A 15,060-nucleotide genomic window follows, 5' to 3' on the forward strand; every position below is an offset into this window, starting at 1 on the left:
AACATCACATTTTTTTACTGCAATAAGCAATTGATGTCTAAGTCCTTATACATCACCAAGTGAGTGCTAGGAGTGAAAAGTTTACATTTACCTCTTGGTCTTCAAGAGCCAATAAATCCTTAAACAAAACAGTATCTTTAGCACACCGGTACTGAAGACAGCACAAAACCCCCTGTAATGTACTCGCGTATTTGTTTAATTTCAAAGTAGCCAGTTCAACTGATAAAGACAGCTGATTTTGTAACTGTAACCCTACTCCTCATTATTATCCTGCCACCGAAAGAAACAAACCACTAGCATTTATACGTAACGACTTATCTTTTCCAGAAAAGAATAAAAAGCCACAACCAAAGAAAAAAAAAGTCGTCACCTCCTACCTTCTGTATCCCAGGATGATGAAAAGTTTCCTTCGGGCTCTTCCCAAATTTTTCATGGCTAACAGCACTGAAATGCAAATGAAATACTGCTTTATAGGAGAGCAAGTATACATTTCAACATTAAACCGCTCACTGGCTGTAGTTAGAATCGATTTCAAAAAGAATTGTTCAAAGAGCCTTGCTTACGTGGAATTTTTCGTGGAAGAGCCATTTATTTCCCACACTACTAACCGCTGAGACTTCCTAAACTTCTTTTGGATTTTAAAAACAGAAATAACTAGGACCCTGCACGGAGATCAGTTTTAAGTGTGCTGTATTTACTTATAAAGCACAGAACTTTATTCCGTGATCCTTCACTTCAGCTTTATACATAATTGTTGTGAGCCTTTTAGGAAGACTCAATAACCTATTCTATTTCATAAGCTTCTCTTCTATCTCTTTGAAAATAATTCAAGGCGTGTCAAATGAAAAACGAGCTGTTCAGCATCAAGTTCACACCCCAAAGATCCACAAGCAAGATCAACTGCCTCAATCAACAGAAAGACCTAATTTAACTCGTGTTTCTACATGACTATTATTTTTGCCCATTTTTTTCCCTAGCATTAACTTCTGGAGCTGCGCAGCATGCCACGGAGTGCCAAATGCAGTCTGTCTGAGGCACACTGAGCTGACAGGGAGGTCACATCTGATGCAGCTTTCCATCATTGCTTATGCTAGGCCACCATGCAGACAGGATTTCCTGTAGTTCCCTTTGAAAGCAATTAAAATGCTAAAATTAATTTACAAAAAAGCAGGTTTGTCATGTAACTGAAATTCTTTGATATAGTCGGTACCTAGACTCACGCTGGCTGTGAGCAGGGTGAAATGGCAAAGGACTATCAGCCAGGCCCAAGGGAAGGCTCAAAGGCTGTAAAAGCTAAAGAATAGTCAGGGAAGGGATTTTAGTCCAAGCCCAAGCAGTCAAAAGGAGATGACATTAGTCCTGCTGCCTGCAGGTGTGTGGGAAAATCACCTTGAGGTGGGGGGAATTCGAGAAAATTGCGTCCTAACAGAAGCATAGCATTACGGAAAGCTTTTTTTGGGGTAACCGGTGATGTTATCATCCACGTGCCTAAGCGTGGCTTTGTAGCTCCAGAGGCACAGCAGGACTCCAGGGTATGGGCTAAGCAGAAAGCGTTAGTAGTGTCGTACAGCCCCAGCTCGGCTGGAGAACATGGTCTCCTCCCCAGCGTCCAACTGGTGGAGATCATGTGTTCCCTGAGCATCTAGCCTGACCATGGCTGGCAGGTGTTATTGCCACCAGGGAGAGTTGAAAGCTGCTTGCCAGGTCCCAGGCAAACAGCCTGGGTCTTCGCCAGGTACAGACAGGACACTAGGAAGAGGAGCTTCAAGGAGAGGGCAACGGTGCACATACCTCAGCTGGCTCGCGTGGCCGCCCGTCAGGAGTGACCAGTGGTACTGGATGAGAAGCGGGCTACAGTTGGTCATCTCAACGTAACGCTCCACCTCAGTGTCGTTCAAGATGCAGCCAAAGTCCACGGCCATGGTCTGGAACTGGAGATTTGGGGAGAAGACTTCTCCCCGAAGAGTGACCTGCTCCACGTGAGGATGCTCGAGCAGCTGTATCTTCAGAGTCTTCTCTGCCACCCAGCTATTCAGATGCTCCTCGTGAGCAGGGTTAAATCTGATGAAGAAATGAAGTTCTTCCCTTACCTCCAGCTTCATTGGCTGCAAGGAAATTAAAAGGATCAGCGACCAGCGTAATGAAGTCCAAGGTTGGATAGCATGGAACATGTCAATGTCTTAAAGCGTGACCTCAACGTGGGCTTCTCAGCCCACCCTGCACGTTCTTTACAGCGAGTGCCTGACTGCAAGCACCATGCTCTTGTCAGACTACTGCAGGCTCATGTTTCTGCGCTTTGCATCGATACCAGGGGGAAATAAATATTGTCCTACTGAATTCTGGACCCACAGAGGCTCTGGGCTAAACACACAGCCGAACCAGCACTCCGGCAAGCCAGGGCTGCTGCCCCGACTCCAGAGAAACTCCTTTATCCTCACAGCACAAGTGCACCGGCACAGCAGCCTCAGCCTCGCAGGGGCCAGTCACCAGCACAGCACAGGAATGGTGCCCGCACCTCCACCAGCACGTGTCCAGCAGAGCCCATGTCCAACGCCTTCCACCATCGACAGGGCAGGTGCCAGGCGACAGTGGGAGGAGCATCCTCAGCCTTCCCGACGGCAGAGCTGCTCTCGCAGAGGGAAAGCTGCTATTGAAGTTGGCTGAGGATGGCTGCTGCAAGTCCCAGGAGATACCTTTACTCCATGGCTTGCCCAGCCCTAGGTGCCTGCTCCCTTCTCCTCATGGCTTTGAGCCACAAAGTGTCTTCCCAACTCAGGTATTTTTGTTTCTTCCAGCAGCTCACTTCAGATCTGATTGAGTTTGGGCCAGGCTACTGCTGACTCTATGGAAGACACTGCCCTGCCAGAGGACCTCCCAACAGAAACGCACCGCCACATCCCTCCTCCTCAAAGCCTACTGTGGGAAGGTCCTGCTTACCTGCACATCTGCAGGGAGGGGCTGCCGGGCCGCATCGCAGACTAGGAAGGGTTGATCTAAGGCCAGGACGACGCTCAGCAGCAGGGAGGACAAGTTTTTTAAAGAAAGAGGCTTGTGCTGTAGGCTGAGGATGTCACTGGGTAGCTACAGAAAGAGGAGACAAGAAAAAAACAACCTGAAGTGGCCACGCACCTCCCTTCCCTTCCGACGCATTTCAAAGTTTTCAACCCCAAAATTGCACACATCTCTTATTCACTGTCTGTATTAGTTCCTACTCTTCTACAAGGTTTTTCTTTCAGAACGTCAGGTGCTTTTCATGTTTAGAAACCACAGCATCCCCCAGGGGGCAGGGAAACAGTCTCACATACAGATGAGGGAACAGCACCTTGAGAGGAGGCAGCTGCTTGACCAAGGTCAAAACCAGAAAGCGAACCCAGACCGCTTGTCTCCAGTTTACCCTCTCTTGGGCAGAATGGCACAAGACAATTTTCACCCCCAGTAATTTCGTACAGCCTTAGTGGCTCCAGGAACCTCATAAAAGCAGGGATGCTAGTCAGAAGAGAAAAGCAAGCAGGATTTGGCCTGGAGCAGAAAGCCTGCAGTAGCCTAAGGTGAGCCTGGAACATTTACGTGCACAGCCAGCCAGCTAGAAACCTCAACGGTCTGGTTGCAACGCGTGTCCTGCTGTCCCTGCTCCAGTGACAAAGTGTCTGTAGCCTCACAGTTAAGCTCAGCCTAAGCTATTTCTGTTTATGCACTGTTCTGGCCTTCCTGCAGGGTTCACATCAACTAGGCAGCGGTTGGGAAGCTAGTTCTGGATGTATCGATATCCAACAGCTGCAGTGTCATAGTACTCGATAAACCAGAGCATGGGGCATCAAGCAGAACACAGGCAGACATCAGGAACAGCTGAAAAGCTTCTCATTAAGTGTGAACCGCCCGCTCACAGGATTTTGTGCTTCTCTGGAAGCCTGGGAACCAGAGGAGAGGCCTGAAAATACAGAAACTAAATAATGAACCATCTTCTCTGCTTCAGACACCTCGTGGGAGAGGGAAAGATGATGCAGGAGTCAGGACTCAGAGACTAAAGGGCTCCTGTTTTGCATTGGTGTTGTCATCACTGCAGCTGAGGGATGACTGCAGGTCCTTTGAAGGAGGTGAGGCTGAGGGAAATGCAAAGAGCTAGCATCCATGACAAGAGCAGGGAAGGCAGAGAGAGACAAAAGATGACAATTTCCCTTCACCAGCCTGAGGAATTGGCAGGAAGCTCCGTTTTTCTCAGCTTCCCTGCAGGATCGGTGTTCAGACATCCCCATGCCTTGGAGGAGCCTCAAAAACCTCCCTTCATCTTGACTACACAAACGGGTATCTCTCTACAAGTGGCTACAATCCCCCCTCAGCACAGCAGCTGCAATCTCAGCTTTACTTCGCTGAAGTCAGAAAACTGTCTCATCGCTAAGAACATCCTCACTTACTTCACAAAGCGCCTCAGGAAGGGTGAGGAGGGGTTTAGCATCGCTCAGCTGCAGCGATCGGCTCTCTCCCCGCCAGCCCCAGCGCACAAGACGGCTGTGCAACGGCCATGCTGCGCTCGCGGGTCCCACTGCCTCACCTGTGCTCTTGGCGCAGCAGCTCGATCCTGCCTCCACCTCGAGAAGGGCAGAGCTGTGACTGTCCCCGACCCCAGGGCAGCAAAATAACCATCTTGGCGGTAGAACCATCTTGTGGTAACGGCAAAAGCTTGCTCTCGCTCAAATCGATAGCCAAAGCCCCGTGGACTTGGGGAAGCGGTTTAACCGTCCCTGTCCCCACTGTGTTTAACAGGCACGCACACCCTGCAGGCTTTTGGCCATCAGCCACGCTATTCAACGCCAGGATGCAATCCTGAGACTTACCTTCTCCACCCAGAACGCGATTTCTCTGGAAGACACTTGCAGAACGGGATCAACGAACTCACACGTGACGTCCATCTGCATTATCTGTGCCTTCCCCGCCTTGCTCCCCACCACGGCATGACACAGCAGCTGCTCCTTCACCACCTGGGGAGTGCTGGAGGAGCCTTCCAGCACCATCTCCAGAGTCTTGCCCGGCATCAGCTCTGTCCTCAGCGCTCGAAGCTTAAACACAGGGCAGGTGGGTTTGGGGCTCTGGGAGGAATCTGTGCCCTTGGTGTTACTGATGGCACGGAGACGGTCATGCTGGCAGAACGTGGGGAAGCCTTCTGTTGACCAATACAGCTGGTGGGTGCATCGTCCTCTGTTTGTCATCTTGAAGCGGTAACAGCAGGGATCAAAGCTAGAAGAGAAGCAGAGTTGGAAAACGTTACGGGAGCTGCTATTTCCCAGCGGTCACCCAGTTTCAGCACCCCAATGGCATTATCTCACCGCATGCTCAGCAATAAAACCACCTCTGAAAAGGCTGACCTAGCTCAAAGCTTCAGCCAAAGCCAGACCTCAGCTGGTCTTAAGTTCAGCATCCAGCAGCTGGTCAGTTTGCGTATAGCAAGGAAAAGCTTCGCAAAGATCCATCACCTCAGGTACTCGCAAGCAGAGCATCACCCTTTGGTGCTCAGCACTCAAAGGGTTTTCCAAGGTGCGTCTTGCAGGTCTCCCTGCACCAGGCACAAAGCTGGTCTGCCCTGGCTGCTGGTGGGTGGATGAACAGCTCTGCTGCCATTTCACCTGCCCCTGGGGAGCTGTTGCCTCAGGTGGCTTCCTCTGAAGATGCTACTGGGGAGCTGGCAGGGTGTAGAGACTCATCTGGAGATCTGGGCACCAGTTATCCCACCGCTGGGGCCCATCTTACCCCCCTCACTCCCCCATCTCTTAGGGAGCATCCAACTCTCCCTGCCCCCAATGCATCAGCTGAACAGGGCAGCTGGTTTTGTGTCTTAGGAAGGTAAATGCACTGTGAGAATGCAGGATCAACATAAGCTTCCCCCAAGACAAACACAGCAGCAAGACCACGTCTAGCTGCTGAGGGAATGGAGTGACAACAAGAGGTTAATCACTACAGCTAGATATAAACCAAAATGAATATTCAATGGAAATTGGTTCCATTATGTAAAGAAACACTAACTGCAGGCCAGTGTGGAATAATTATTCTACCCTCTATAAATCTGAGCACCACCAGGAAATGAATTGTTCCTACAACAATTACTGGTTTTTTGAAAGGTACAGAACACGTGGCTTGCAAAACGCATGTCTGCCCCAAGCAGCTAAACACCAACACAGAAGAGACAGATTAGAACAAACGAGTCTTTGAAACACACTTTATAAATGATGTGTTGCAGCGGAGACAGCAAGGAAAGCAGGCAGGGGAAACAAGGAAAGAGCGAGCGCCTCTAATAAAGAGCAGCCCAGCCGGGGAACCAGGGAAGACGAGCAAACTGACGGAAGATACAGGGCAAAGAAACTCTGCAGCTCCTCCAGGACTCCCAGGCAGAAGGGAAATAAACCAGCACCATTAATTCAGTCGAGGAGTTGCTAACAAGCTACCACCAAGGTTTTCCGCTCTTGCGAGAGAATAGTCCATAGTGAGTGGAAAAGCAAGCAACGTTATTGCAAACAGAAATATGTTTATACTTGTAATGTAGCATTTTCCAGCAGGAGGCTTCTGGGACCTGCTGTTTTCCTCCAGCTCATTCTTTGATAAAGTACGGAAATAAATATATTCCAACTAAAGACAAGTCAGGGACAATCTAGCAACTGGTTTCCATTTTGGTGGCTTCTGAGGGTATCTAACGACCTTCAAACGGCCATAAAACACTCCTAAAGGAGTTCCTGTGGCTTCAGTGAAGCAGAGCCAGGACCTCGAGCACTGAAGAACAACTACCCTGAAGGACTACAGCAAAACTCCTTGCCGAGCCCACGTGGGAAGTGGGAGCCGAGAGATCCCTACCTGAAGCGGAGGCCCAAGTTGAGCTCCGGAGCAACAGGTTTCTCAATGACAATCGTTGTGCCCGTGCCGACAGCCTGGATGGGGATGACGTAGGGGTGGCTGTTCTCTATGGACACCTTCACCTCATCGTCCAATCTCTTGGTGTCATCCAAGTTTGCTATGATGGCCACAGACACCTCGCTCTCGGGGGGGATCACTCCTTTACTGGGTTCAATCCTCCAGCGCGAGCATTTGGCAGCCTGTAAGATGAGCTAAACAGTAACTTAGGATGGAAACCATGGAGCCCGGTCTCCTGCGGGATGCAGAAAAAGGGTTATAGATACGAGGGTAAAAACCATAAAGGCTTCATTTCCCAACTCTGAGCTACAGTGCCTGGAAACGGCACCCGTGCAGGAGCTCATACAACCTCTATTTTACCCTCCCTTAACAGACTCACTTCGTTAAGCCAGCTTTGTCTGACCCAAGGCCTGCTCTACCCTCAGGAGAATGCTGTTGTCCTTCCAGCCTCCCTCTTGGAGTGCACACACAGGGAAGCCACTTGATATCTCCTGGCTTCCCGACAATGGTGGCCGGCTCTGCCATAAAGGCTCCAGGCCAGAGGAAGCCAGGACTGCTCCAGTCCCCCCACAGCAGCCACATGGCTGGGGAATACTGCTGAGACCCTGAAGAATAACTCTGCAAAAGCGGTTGATAAAACCCCAAAGTCTTCCTTCCCAAGAGTCAGGCTTCTCAACAGCCCCTCAAGGGCTGCAGCCCTCTGTTCCCACGGATCATCACCTGCAGTGAGGTGGCCCAAGGCCCTCTGCTTTGGCAAAGTCAGCTCTAAGTGTTTATAGCAGGGCAGCAAAACAAGAAGCAGAAAGAAAACCGCAAGACATGTGCCCTGTGGGCATGGCCTGGGCTTCCCAAGCACTCTTTTCCTCTGGTTCCTCACGGGCCTCCCTCTACGGATGGGGCAGTAGAGGTGCTGGACCCCTCCAGCCCACCTAAAGCCACATTCACAAGGTGCAAGCTCGCAGAAAAGAAATGCACGCAGTGCTCCCGGGCCAGCAGGAAATGCACTGGGATGCAGACATGTGGCTTTCAAGTGTCCGTCACAGCATCAGTGCTACATGCATCACAGTTTAGCGCTGTGTTTGGGATGACAGGCACCACTCATCCAAAACTCTACGGTATTGTCGAGAAGATGGTTACTTTCCTTTTTTTTTTTTTTTTTTTTAAATAGAAAACAAGAGTGTGATCAGAGGCCTGACATGATAAAAGCAAGTGCTCGATCCAGGCGAAGTTAGCTCGAGTTTCCGTCCGTCGGGCTGGCAGCTCTGAGCTCTAACAGGACACCAGCCAGCCCAAGGGAGAAGAGCAGCAGAAAACCAAGCAGCACTTTGAAGTCACGGAAACATTTAAAATAACGCCCCAAAATGACCTCTGCTGACAAGGTGAAGGCTAGCTGGAGGCCAGGGAAGCGATAACTTGCTGAGCATTCAGGGTCCCAGCAGCAAGTGTAGGTGCTCCAGCTACGCTAACTCCTTAGGCTGGCTGTGCCCTCCATGTAGAGCAGGTCAGGGCTGCATGCCTGCATCCCATAACGGAGTGTGCCAAAGGCATCAAAACGATTCCGGGCACCGGCAACATTTATACACTCAGCTCCATTTAGTTTTTCCTCTAGGGCTGCAAAAAAGAGCCTTCAAAAACATTAAAAAAAAAAGCAAGACAAGACTGGGATGGAGGCAGGTGGCTGGCATGGGGTAAACACTGGGGCCTCACTGATCACGGAGGATTCCCACCAACCCTCCCCTGTGGTCCCTGCAGCTGGTCGCTGGCCTCGGAGGCATCGGCTGCGCTGCTGCCAGCCAAGGGCTACCCAGCCAGCTCATTCACACCGAGCCAGTGGGCGTTAGGTTTTCACTGACATTAATGTACAACTTTTCCTCCGATTCACGCCAACACAGGGTAGCTCGCTTCAAAAGGAGACCCGATAGCTCTGCTCCAGAGGTGAATCTGCAAGTCTGCTATCTGACAGAGCTCATTTATCACAGCTTGGCAACAAGCTGGGCAGTACATTGTACCCAAGCAACTATTACTGAGGAATAATGACAGGCTGTCTTGATGGAGCCAGACTCTCAGTGTCCCAGGGTGACCCAGCGCAGACCCACCATGCCCTGCCAGGCCAACAGCCACTCCAGAGGAGCACGATTTGCATCGCGTTCTCATCCTTTCCATTAGCATTTGGTGCGGGTCCAAGGGGCAGCACAGTGCACCACTGAACAGGAGACCTGCCAGGACCAAAAGGCTCTGCCAGACCAGCTCCGCTCAGGTTTTTAGGCCAGCTTCTGCCTACACCGGTCCAGGCTGTGTCCCAGAGACAAGAAATCCCTTGGGAACGTGCTAAAAGCATCCATCCCTCTGCTCTGAAGACCAAAATCTAACTTCTGATAAGATCCCTGCTCCTTGCTTAGGCTTGAATGCTCCAGAACATGATGCAATAGCTGCACGCACTGGGCAGACAAAGACAGCGGCTATTTCTGTCCCTGCAGGAGCTCGCACCGCTGGACGCCAGAGTCTGAGCGCCAGGCAAAGGCTGGCATCAAACGCTCTGAGAAGCTCAGTGCTGAGATCGTTAGCTTCTCCTGGGACATATTTCATTGGGAATAAGAGCTGCCAACGTTTGCTTCTAGCGGGCATCAGCGCGCATCAGAGATGAACGGCTGGATGGCTGCCCCAAGGGATGGCTGAGGAGCCACCATGCTGCCCTCTGCAAGTTACTTCGAGCCCATTAATTGAAGCCATCTGGTCATTCCGGCCTTGCACGAGTGAAAGAAGCAGCAGAACTCAACATGAAAAATGCAGCTGTACTTTACCAAGCCATAGCTCTGGCAAGAGAGCACTCACACCTCGTCAGGCAGATCCACCGCCCCCGGCAGGGGTCACGCACGAAGGGGAAATAACCCCCCGCCACATCGGCTGCGCACAGAGCCTTGTCCCAGGGGCTTTAGCTGTCCTAAGGGGCGAGAGCCTGTGCTCTTCATAGCAGAGTGACTCCTCACCCGCACAAACTGCCAGTGGCAGAAAGAGCCCAGAAGCACCCTAAGGCCCACAGGGTGGGGATCAGAGCACAAGGCTGGCCGGATGCTCCCACCAGCCACCAGCCTCCTCCTGGCACCTCGGCACCAGCATCTTCTCGGCAAAAGCAGGGGGACCGCTTTGGTTGAGCCTCTTGCCCCAAAGCAACAGCAAGGAGACGTTTTGTGAAATCGAGGCAGAGCCTCTAAAGCCAGTGAAAAAAAAAGGAAAGAAAAGAATTAAAGTGTGGCACTCACTGCCACTGACAACGGAGCCCAGTTTGTCACACTTGCTTCAGCTAACAGCAGCTGCTGAGTGAGCCAACAAAGCTTGTCTCCATTTGTGTCCCCTGGCCGTTGCTCAGCCCTCCAGGTCCCATCTGCCCTCCCCGCTGGGCTGGGGAGACCAGTGCCACCACTCTGCACATGGGGGCTCTCCAGCTGGGACATGGCCATGGCTTGGCCAGCTGCTGCCAAGCACAGGATTGAACAACCAAAATCCTCTTGCTTTTCCCTTGGGAAGAGAGCTCAGCTGGGTCACTCTGGCCTGTAGCAGCGTAACTGCCTTGTAGACTTCTACCCTTCTTGAACCCTGTTGGCCAGCGGGTGCAGCACAACACAACAAGTTCCCTTTTCCTAGATGAGCAGAATAACAATTTCTTCCATTACTGAAACAGCAATTTTGAAAGACCATGAACCCATAGAAGATACTGGGTGCCATAAAATCCAAACTCTTCCCTGGGGCTAGGTTTCAGGCACCTTTTCCAAGGTCTCCTCCAAACCTTTGCTCCCCCTTTTAAGGCCCACGTACCCTGGACCTAAGCCTGGGTGACACTGGGAGGGACACAGCCTTCTACCTTCCTCGGCTTCTGGTTAAACCCCTCACCAGCACGAGACTGGATGCTCCTGGCCACAAGCCCTGTTCACGACTGATGCTGTGTGTTTCCAGGCACTGTCAGCTACAAACAAAGGGCTCCCTCCAGCTCTGGCAAAACCAGACTGGGTGGAAATGCACAAACTGGTACTGCTGTATAAGCAAAACACAGCCTTTAAAGCCAAACCAAGGGTTTCATTCTAAAGGTGAGCTTTTGGAGCACCGTGAGGCTCTGGTGGGACAGCTCAGGAAAGAGTTAAGCCTACGCATCTTCAAAACTTCTGCTCACCTTGGAAGAGGCCACATATGCAGGGCTAGCGCTGCCCGTACCCTGGAAAGTTAATTTAACCCTAATTTCTAAATAGCACTGCAGACATCATGAGAAGGGCACAGCACTGTCTGCCTCTGTCTCTACTATGAGCAAACACTGACAGGCTGGCTAATTATTCAGCTGCTTTGGGGGCGGGGGGGAGTAATTTACAGTAGATTTGAAAACCACCCTCTTGCCGATTCAAGTCTGCTCTGACTTCAGTGAGAGCAGCTGGGGAGAACTGCAGACAATGCTGACATGCTCTTCAAAGCCTTCACTGCCCACAGCCTGCACGATTTGCTCAGAGAGCAACAGAAATGCCCGTCAGCCAGACCCAGAAACAGAGCCACTAAAGCAGCATCGGCACTGTTTGGAAGTTTATCTCTGTGTTTTGCGGTCTTTCCATATGGTCGTTTCGTTAATAAAGGCAATGTCATCAAAAGCTTGAGGGAATAAGCAATGAAGTTCATAAATGAAACAAACCCTGCGCTACAGGGGAGCAGAGAATATGAGAACTGTGTGTTCTGCCCTTGCTTACACCGCACCTGACCAAGAGCCTTTATACACTGCCTGAAAAATCCGTGGAGTTATCCACAGCGAATCCCAGTGACAAGATAACCAGGTACAGCTTTTTTTTTTTTTTAAAAAAAAACAACCAACCAAACAAAACTTGGTCTATTCTGCAAGGTCAGCTCCAGTTGAATGTGGCAGCAGCTCATCCCTGGGAACGCAGAAGGGGATCTGCACTGAGCCACCAGGCACCCTCCTGAAGACAACCCAGCTGGCTGTACAAGCACTGCTGGAAACCAGGCAGCAGTGAGCTTCACCTGGAGCACAGGGCTCAGGCTGAAGGAGACAGGACCCCGCATTATGACTGTCATGAGAAGAGGAAACCCCAAGGAAGGTTTTCTTTCTCCTCCTTGTTACAAGGCACTGGGAAACCCTTTGCCACCCTGCAGTAGCATATAACAGACCCAGCACGGGGGTTATGCAGGCAGAAGAAAGCTGCCACTGGTTAAGAAAAATTGCACCCTAGGCCTGCCTTTTCTTTCCTGATCACAGAGACGTGATTCGCAGCTGCCTTCTGTGATGCCAAGAGATGTCAACCTTAGCAGCCACACAAAAGATCCCCGAGAAGACAGCATGACAAAGAATAAGTAGAAAATGATCTCAGAACGATGCTTTTTCCTTTCTGCAGGGAGAGCAAACACTTCCATTAATCCATAACAAGCCTTTGGCCCTTGTCAATATGGCAAAAATCAGACCCTTAGGGAGGAAGGAAAAGAAGATGACAGTGGAGCAGGGAGGAGAAACGGCCACTTTTGTCAGCAGGTTACATCTGCCCCCAGCTAAGTTGCAACAGCTCCTTCATGTTGACCCATTGCTCCAGTCTTTTTTTACCCAAGAAAGACACAAATCCTCCCCTCGCTGGATCCAGAGGATTCCCTAACAGGCTGGGCTGCCTGGCAGCTGGGAAAGCAATCTGACAGGGAAAAGCACACCTGACAGACACAGGATTCAGTGGGTGAGCACAGGATGACACACTGGTCCCAAGGGTTGCAGATGTACAGACACCCTGGCAAGCAGGGATAAGCCAACCGAGGACGCAGGTATGCAGTCCCTACAACCCTCTTCCCACCCAAAAAGCCCCATCTCAACGCACAGATTGGGCGGGTTTTTATTTATTTTCTTCTGGTGGCAGAGATGCTCCCTCCCTGCTGCTCCCTGCAACTGAGAATAGAACAGACACAACTCACCCAGCAGAGAGGAGAGGGCTACAGGGAAGCTGGTGCATTGAGGGGTACTGCAAGTAATTCCTTAAGTCACTATCCCAAAGTGAAGTTCACCACAAATCATGCTGGCTTGCTCAGGTAATGATCTTGTCTCCCCCAAAGCGAGCAGCAAGCTTGCCTTAACAGGAAGAGCAATTTGCACTTGACGGTTAAGAGTACCATCAAGGTGGCAGCATGGCCATCTGCATTACAGCATTTTCCTTTTCTGTTTCAAACAAGACACCAGCCCTTCGTTTGCCCTGTTGCTGCCCCTTCAATTAACCTCATTCAGTTTGTCAAGCTGCCGGTCAGTGCGCATAACATTCCCGATGCAACGCTGCTGTGAAAACTTCAGTCAATAACTCGCTCTTTCAAGTGGAGACCATGATCTCTGAGCCTCACAGCCACCGTTTGCAGATTGGCCAATAAATGGGAGACAGGGAAATCACGGCTCACCACCCTGCAGCAACCTCCAAGCAGGAATCAAAGCAGCGGCTTTGGCGCTTTACAGGACACAAGGCTTGGGTTCAGGGACACGGGGGAATGAAGGATGCCCGTGTCACCCATCAGCTGGGCTAAGGCACAGCCCAGCCTGCTCCGCTCTCAGATGGACACGTGCGCTTCACCCTGACACCCAACTGCATCTCAGGTTTTATCTCCACAATTATTCAGTCCCCTCTGCTTCCCGTCAAGGAGCTGCCAGGCAGCGTAAGGCAGCCAAGGGCAAAACTTCAACTGGGGCAGCAAAAGAGCAGCAGAGCAGGCAGCTGCTGAGGGCCAGGGCACAGCTTGGGCACATCTCGCCCATGCCCACGCTGCTCCCATCAGGCAGCCTCAGCAGCACCGTGCCCGGAGTCTGTCTGAAGAGCCCTTGGTGAAGCAGCTGATGGAGCAGGTTCCCAGGACCTGCCTCCTGGCACGTCTCCATGAGAGCAGCAGCTGCCTTGAAAAGTAGAGATGCTCACCATGGGGGAACTCAGCCCTGTGGAGTCAGCAGGGGGGATCATCACACACACAGTCACAGAGCGGCTGGGGCTGGCGAGACCTCTGGAGATCATCTGGTCCAAGCCACTCTCAAGCAGAGCCTGTCTTTATTGCAGGGAAAGAAACCGTCCCTGAGCCGCCTCGTATTACTGCTCTAGTGACTGATCAGCCCCAGGATTGGCAGAGATGGCGGTGAAGCACGACAGGCTTTATTGCCCAGTCCCATGGGTTAGGGCCCTGAGGCAACGGAGGGGCAGATGTACCCTGCAAGCCCCCCGGCTACACCGCGAGCTGCCCGGGGAGGAGGGAGGCATTGCACTGGGACAGCAGGACCTGAACAGCTCTGCGGGTCACTGCCTGCTACAGGCATGCAAACCCATCATTTCAACACCAGTACCAGCCATCCCTGGTGGCTTGCTCTCGCCACAGATGGAAAGCGGGTTTTCATGGTGGATTCAAAGAAAGCTGCCCTGGGAATCCCTCCCCCACTTGGAGGTTACCGTTGTCCCCCAAACAGCTGGAAAAGCAGCAAGGAGGAAATTCGTCCCCCTCCTCCTTGGCCCAGGAGGCTGAGCCTGGCCTCTCGCACGCTGCCTGATGCTTTACCCGCAGACCCAACCAAGCCCACAGAGCCAGTAGGGCAGAATGTGTGCAGGTACTTCAAAAATGCACACAACCTAAATACAGAAGGATAGCACACACAACATGGAAGACTGAGAAACAGAAGCAAGACCACTGGGCTTGTCAGCTGCCAATTCGACACCTGGTAAATGACAAAAGTAGAAAAGGAGATTCCACCTGCTTTTGGAACACCAAGAAACAACTGCTTGCTTGCTTGCTTGCTTGCAGTTTAGAGTGGAAAAGCCCTTTATAACTCAAAATTAAACTCCACGATGCCCTGAATCTGACCCATCTTCCAAAAGATCACCATTTGGGAAGATCTCAGCTGCTTCACCTATGGGACTGAACACCTGGCAAATCTTTCACTGCTAGCGGTCCTGCTGCCTCTTCCAATCCCTTACATTTTAATCATCACCTTCAGACACCTGCTGCTCACCAAGGTCAATTAAGGATGAAGAATGAAGGAGAACAGGAAAATGACAATAGTAACCAGAGCAGGGACTGACAGCAGAGCTCTGAAACAGAAGTGACGGACAGCAAGGCATTACTGTACACAAGTTTTCAAAATGCAAAGACAGGGTCTGTCCACATTTTTCCCAACTC

The 15,060-nt window shown here is 51.3% G+C and overlaps 1 protein-coding gene across 2 annotated transcripts; it reads right to left on the minus strand.

Annotated features, from left to right (window-relative positions):
• Nucleotides 1-2,648: 2,648 nt before the first annotated feature.
• LOC114014588 (hydrocephalus-inducing protein homolog) lies at nucleotides 2,649-7,997 on the minus strand. Of its 2 annotated transcripts, XM_027798835.2 has the most exons (3): nucleotides 6,838-7,997; nucleotides 4,833-5,232; nucleotides 2,649-3,081 (listed from the first exon to the last, which is right to left on the minus strand). In XM_027798835.2, exons 2-3 carry the CDS (start codon nucleotides 5,202-5,204, stop codon nucleotides 2,914-2,916), a joined length of 540 nt encoding a protein of 179 aa, XP_027654636.2. In that variant the 5' UTR covers nucleotides 5,205-5,232; nucleotides 6,838-7,997; the 3' UTR covers nucleotides 2,649-2,913. The 2 variants fall into 2 exon arrangements, with proteins under 2 accessions (XP_027654636.2, XP_027654637.2); XM_027798836.2 differs by lacking the exon at nucleotides 6,838-7,997 and having other exon boundaries at nucleotides 4,833-5,338.
• Nucleotides 7,998-15,060: the final 7,063 nt, after the last annotated feature.

This window comes from Falco cherrug, chromosome 19 (genome assembly GCF_023634085.1).
Source record: "Falco cherrug isolate bFalChe1 chromosome 19, bFalChe1.pri, whole genome shotgun sequence".
Lineage (NCBI taxonomy): Eukaryota > Metazoa > Chordata > Aves > Falconiformes > Falconidae > Falco > Falco cherrug.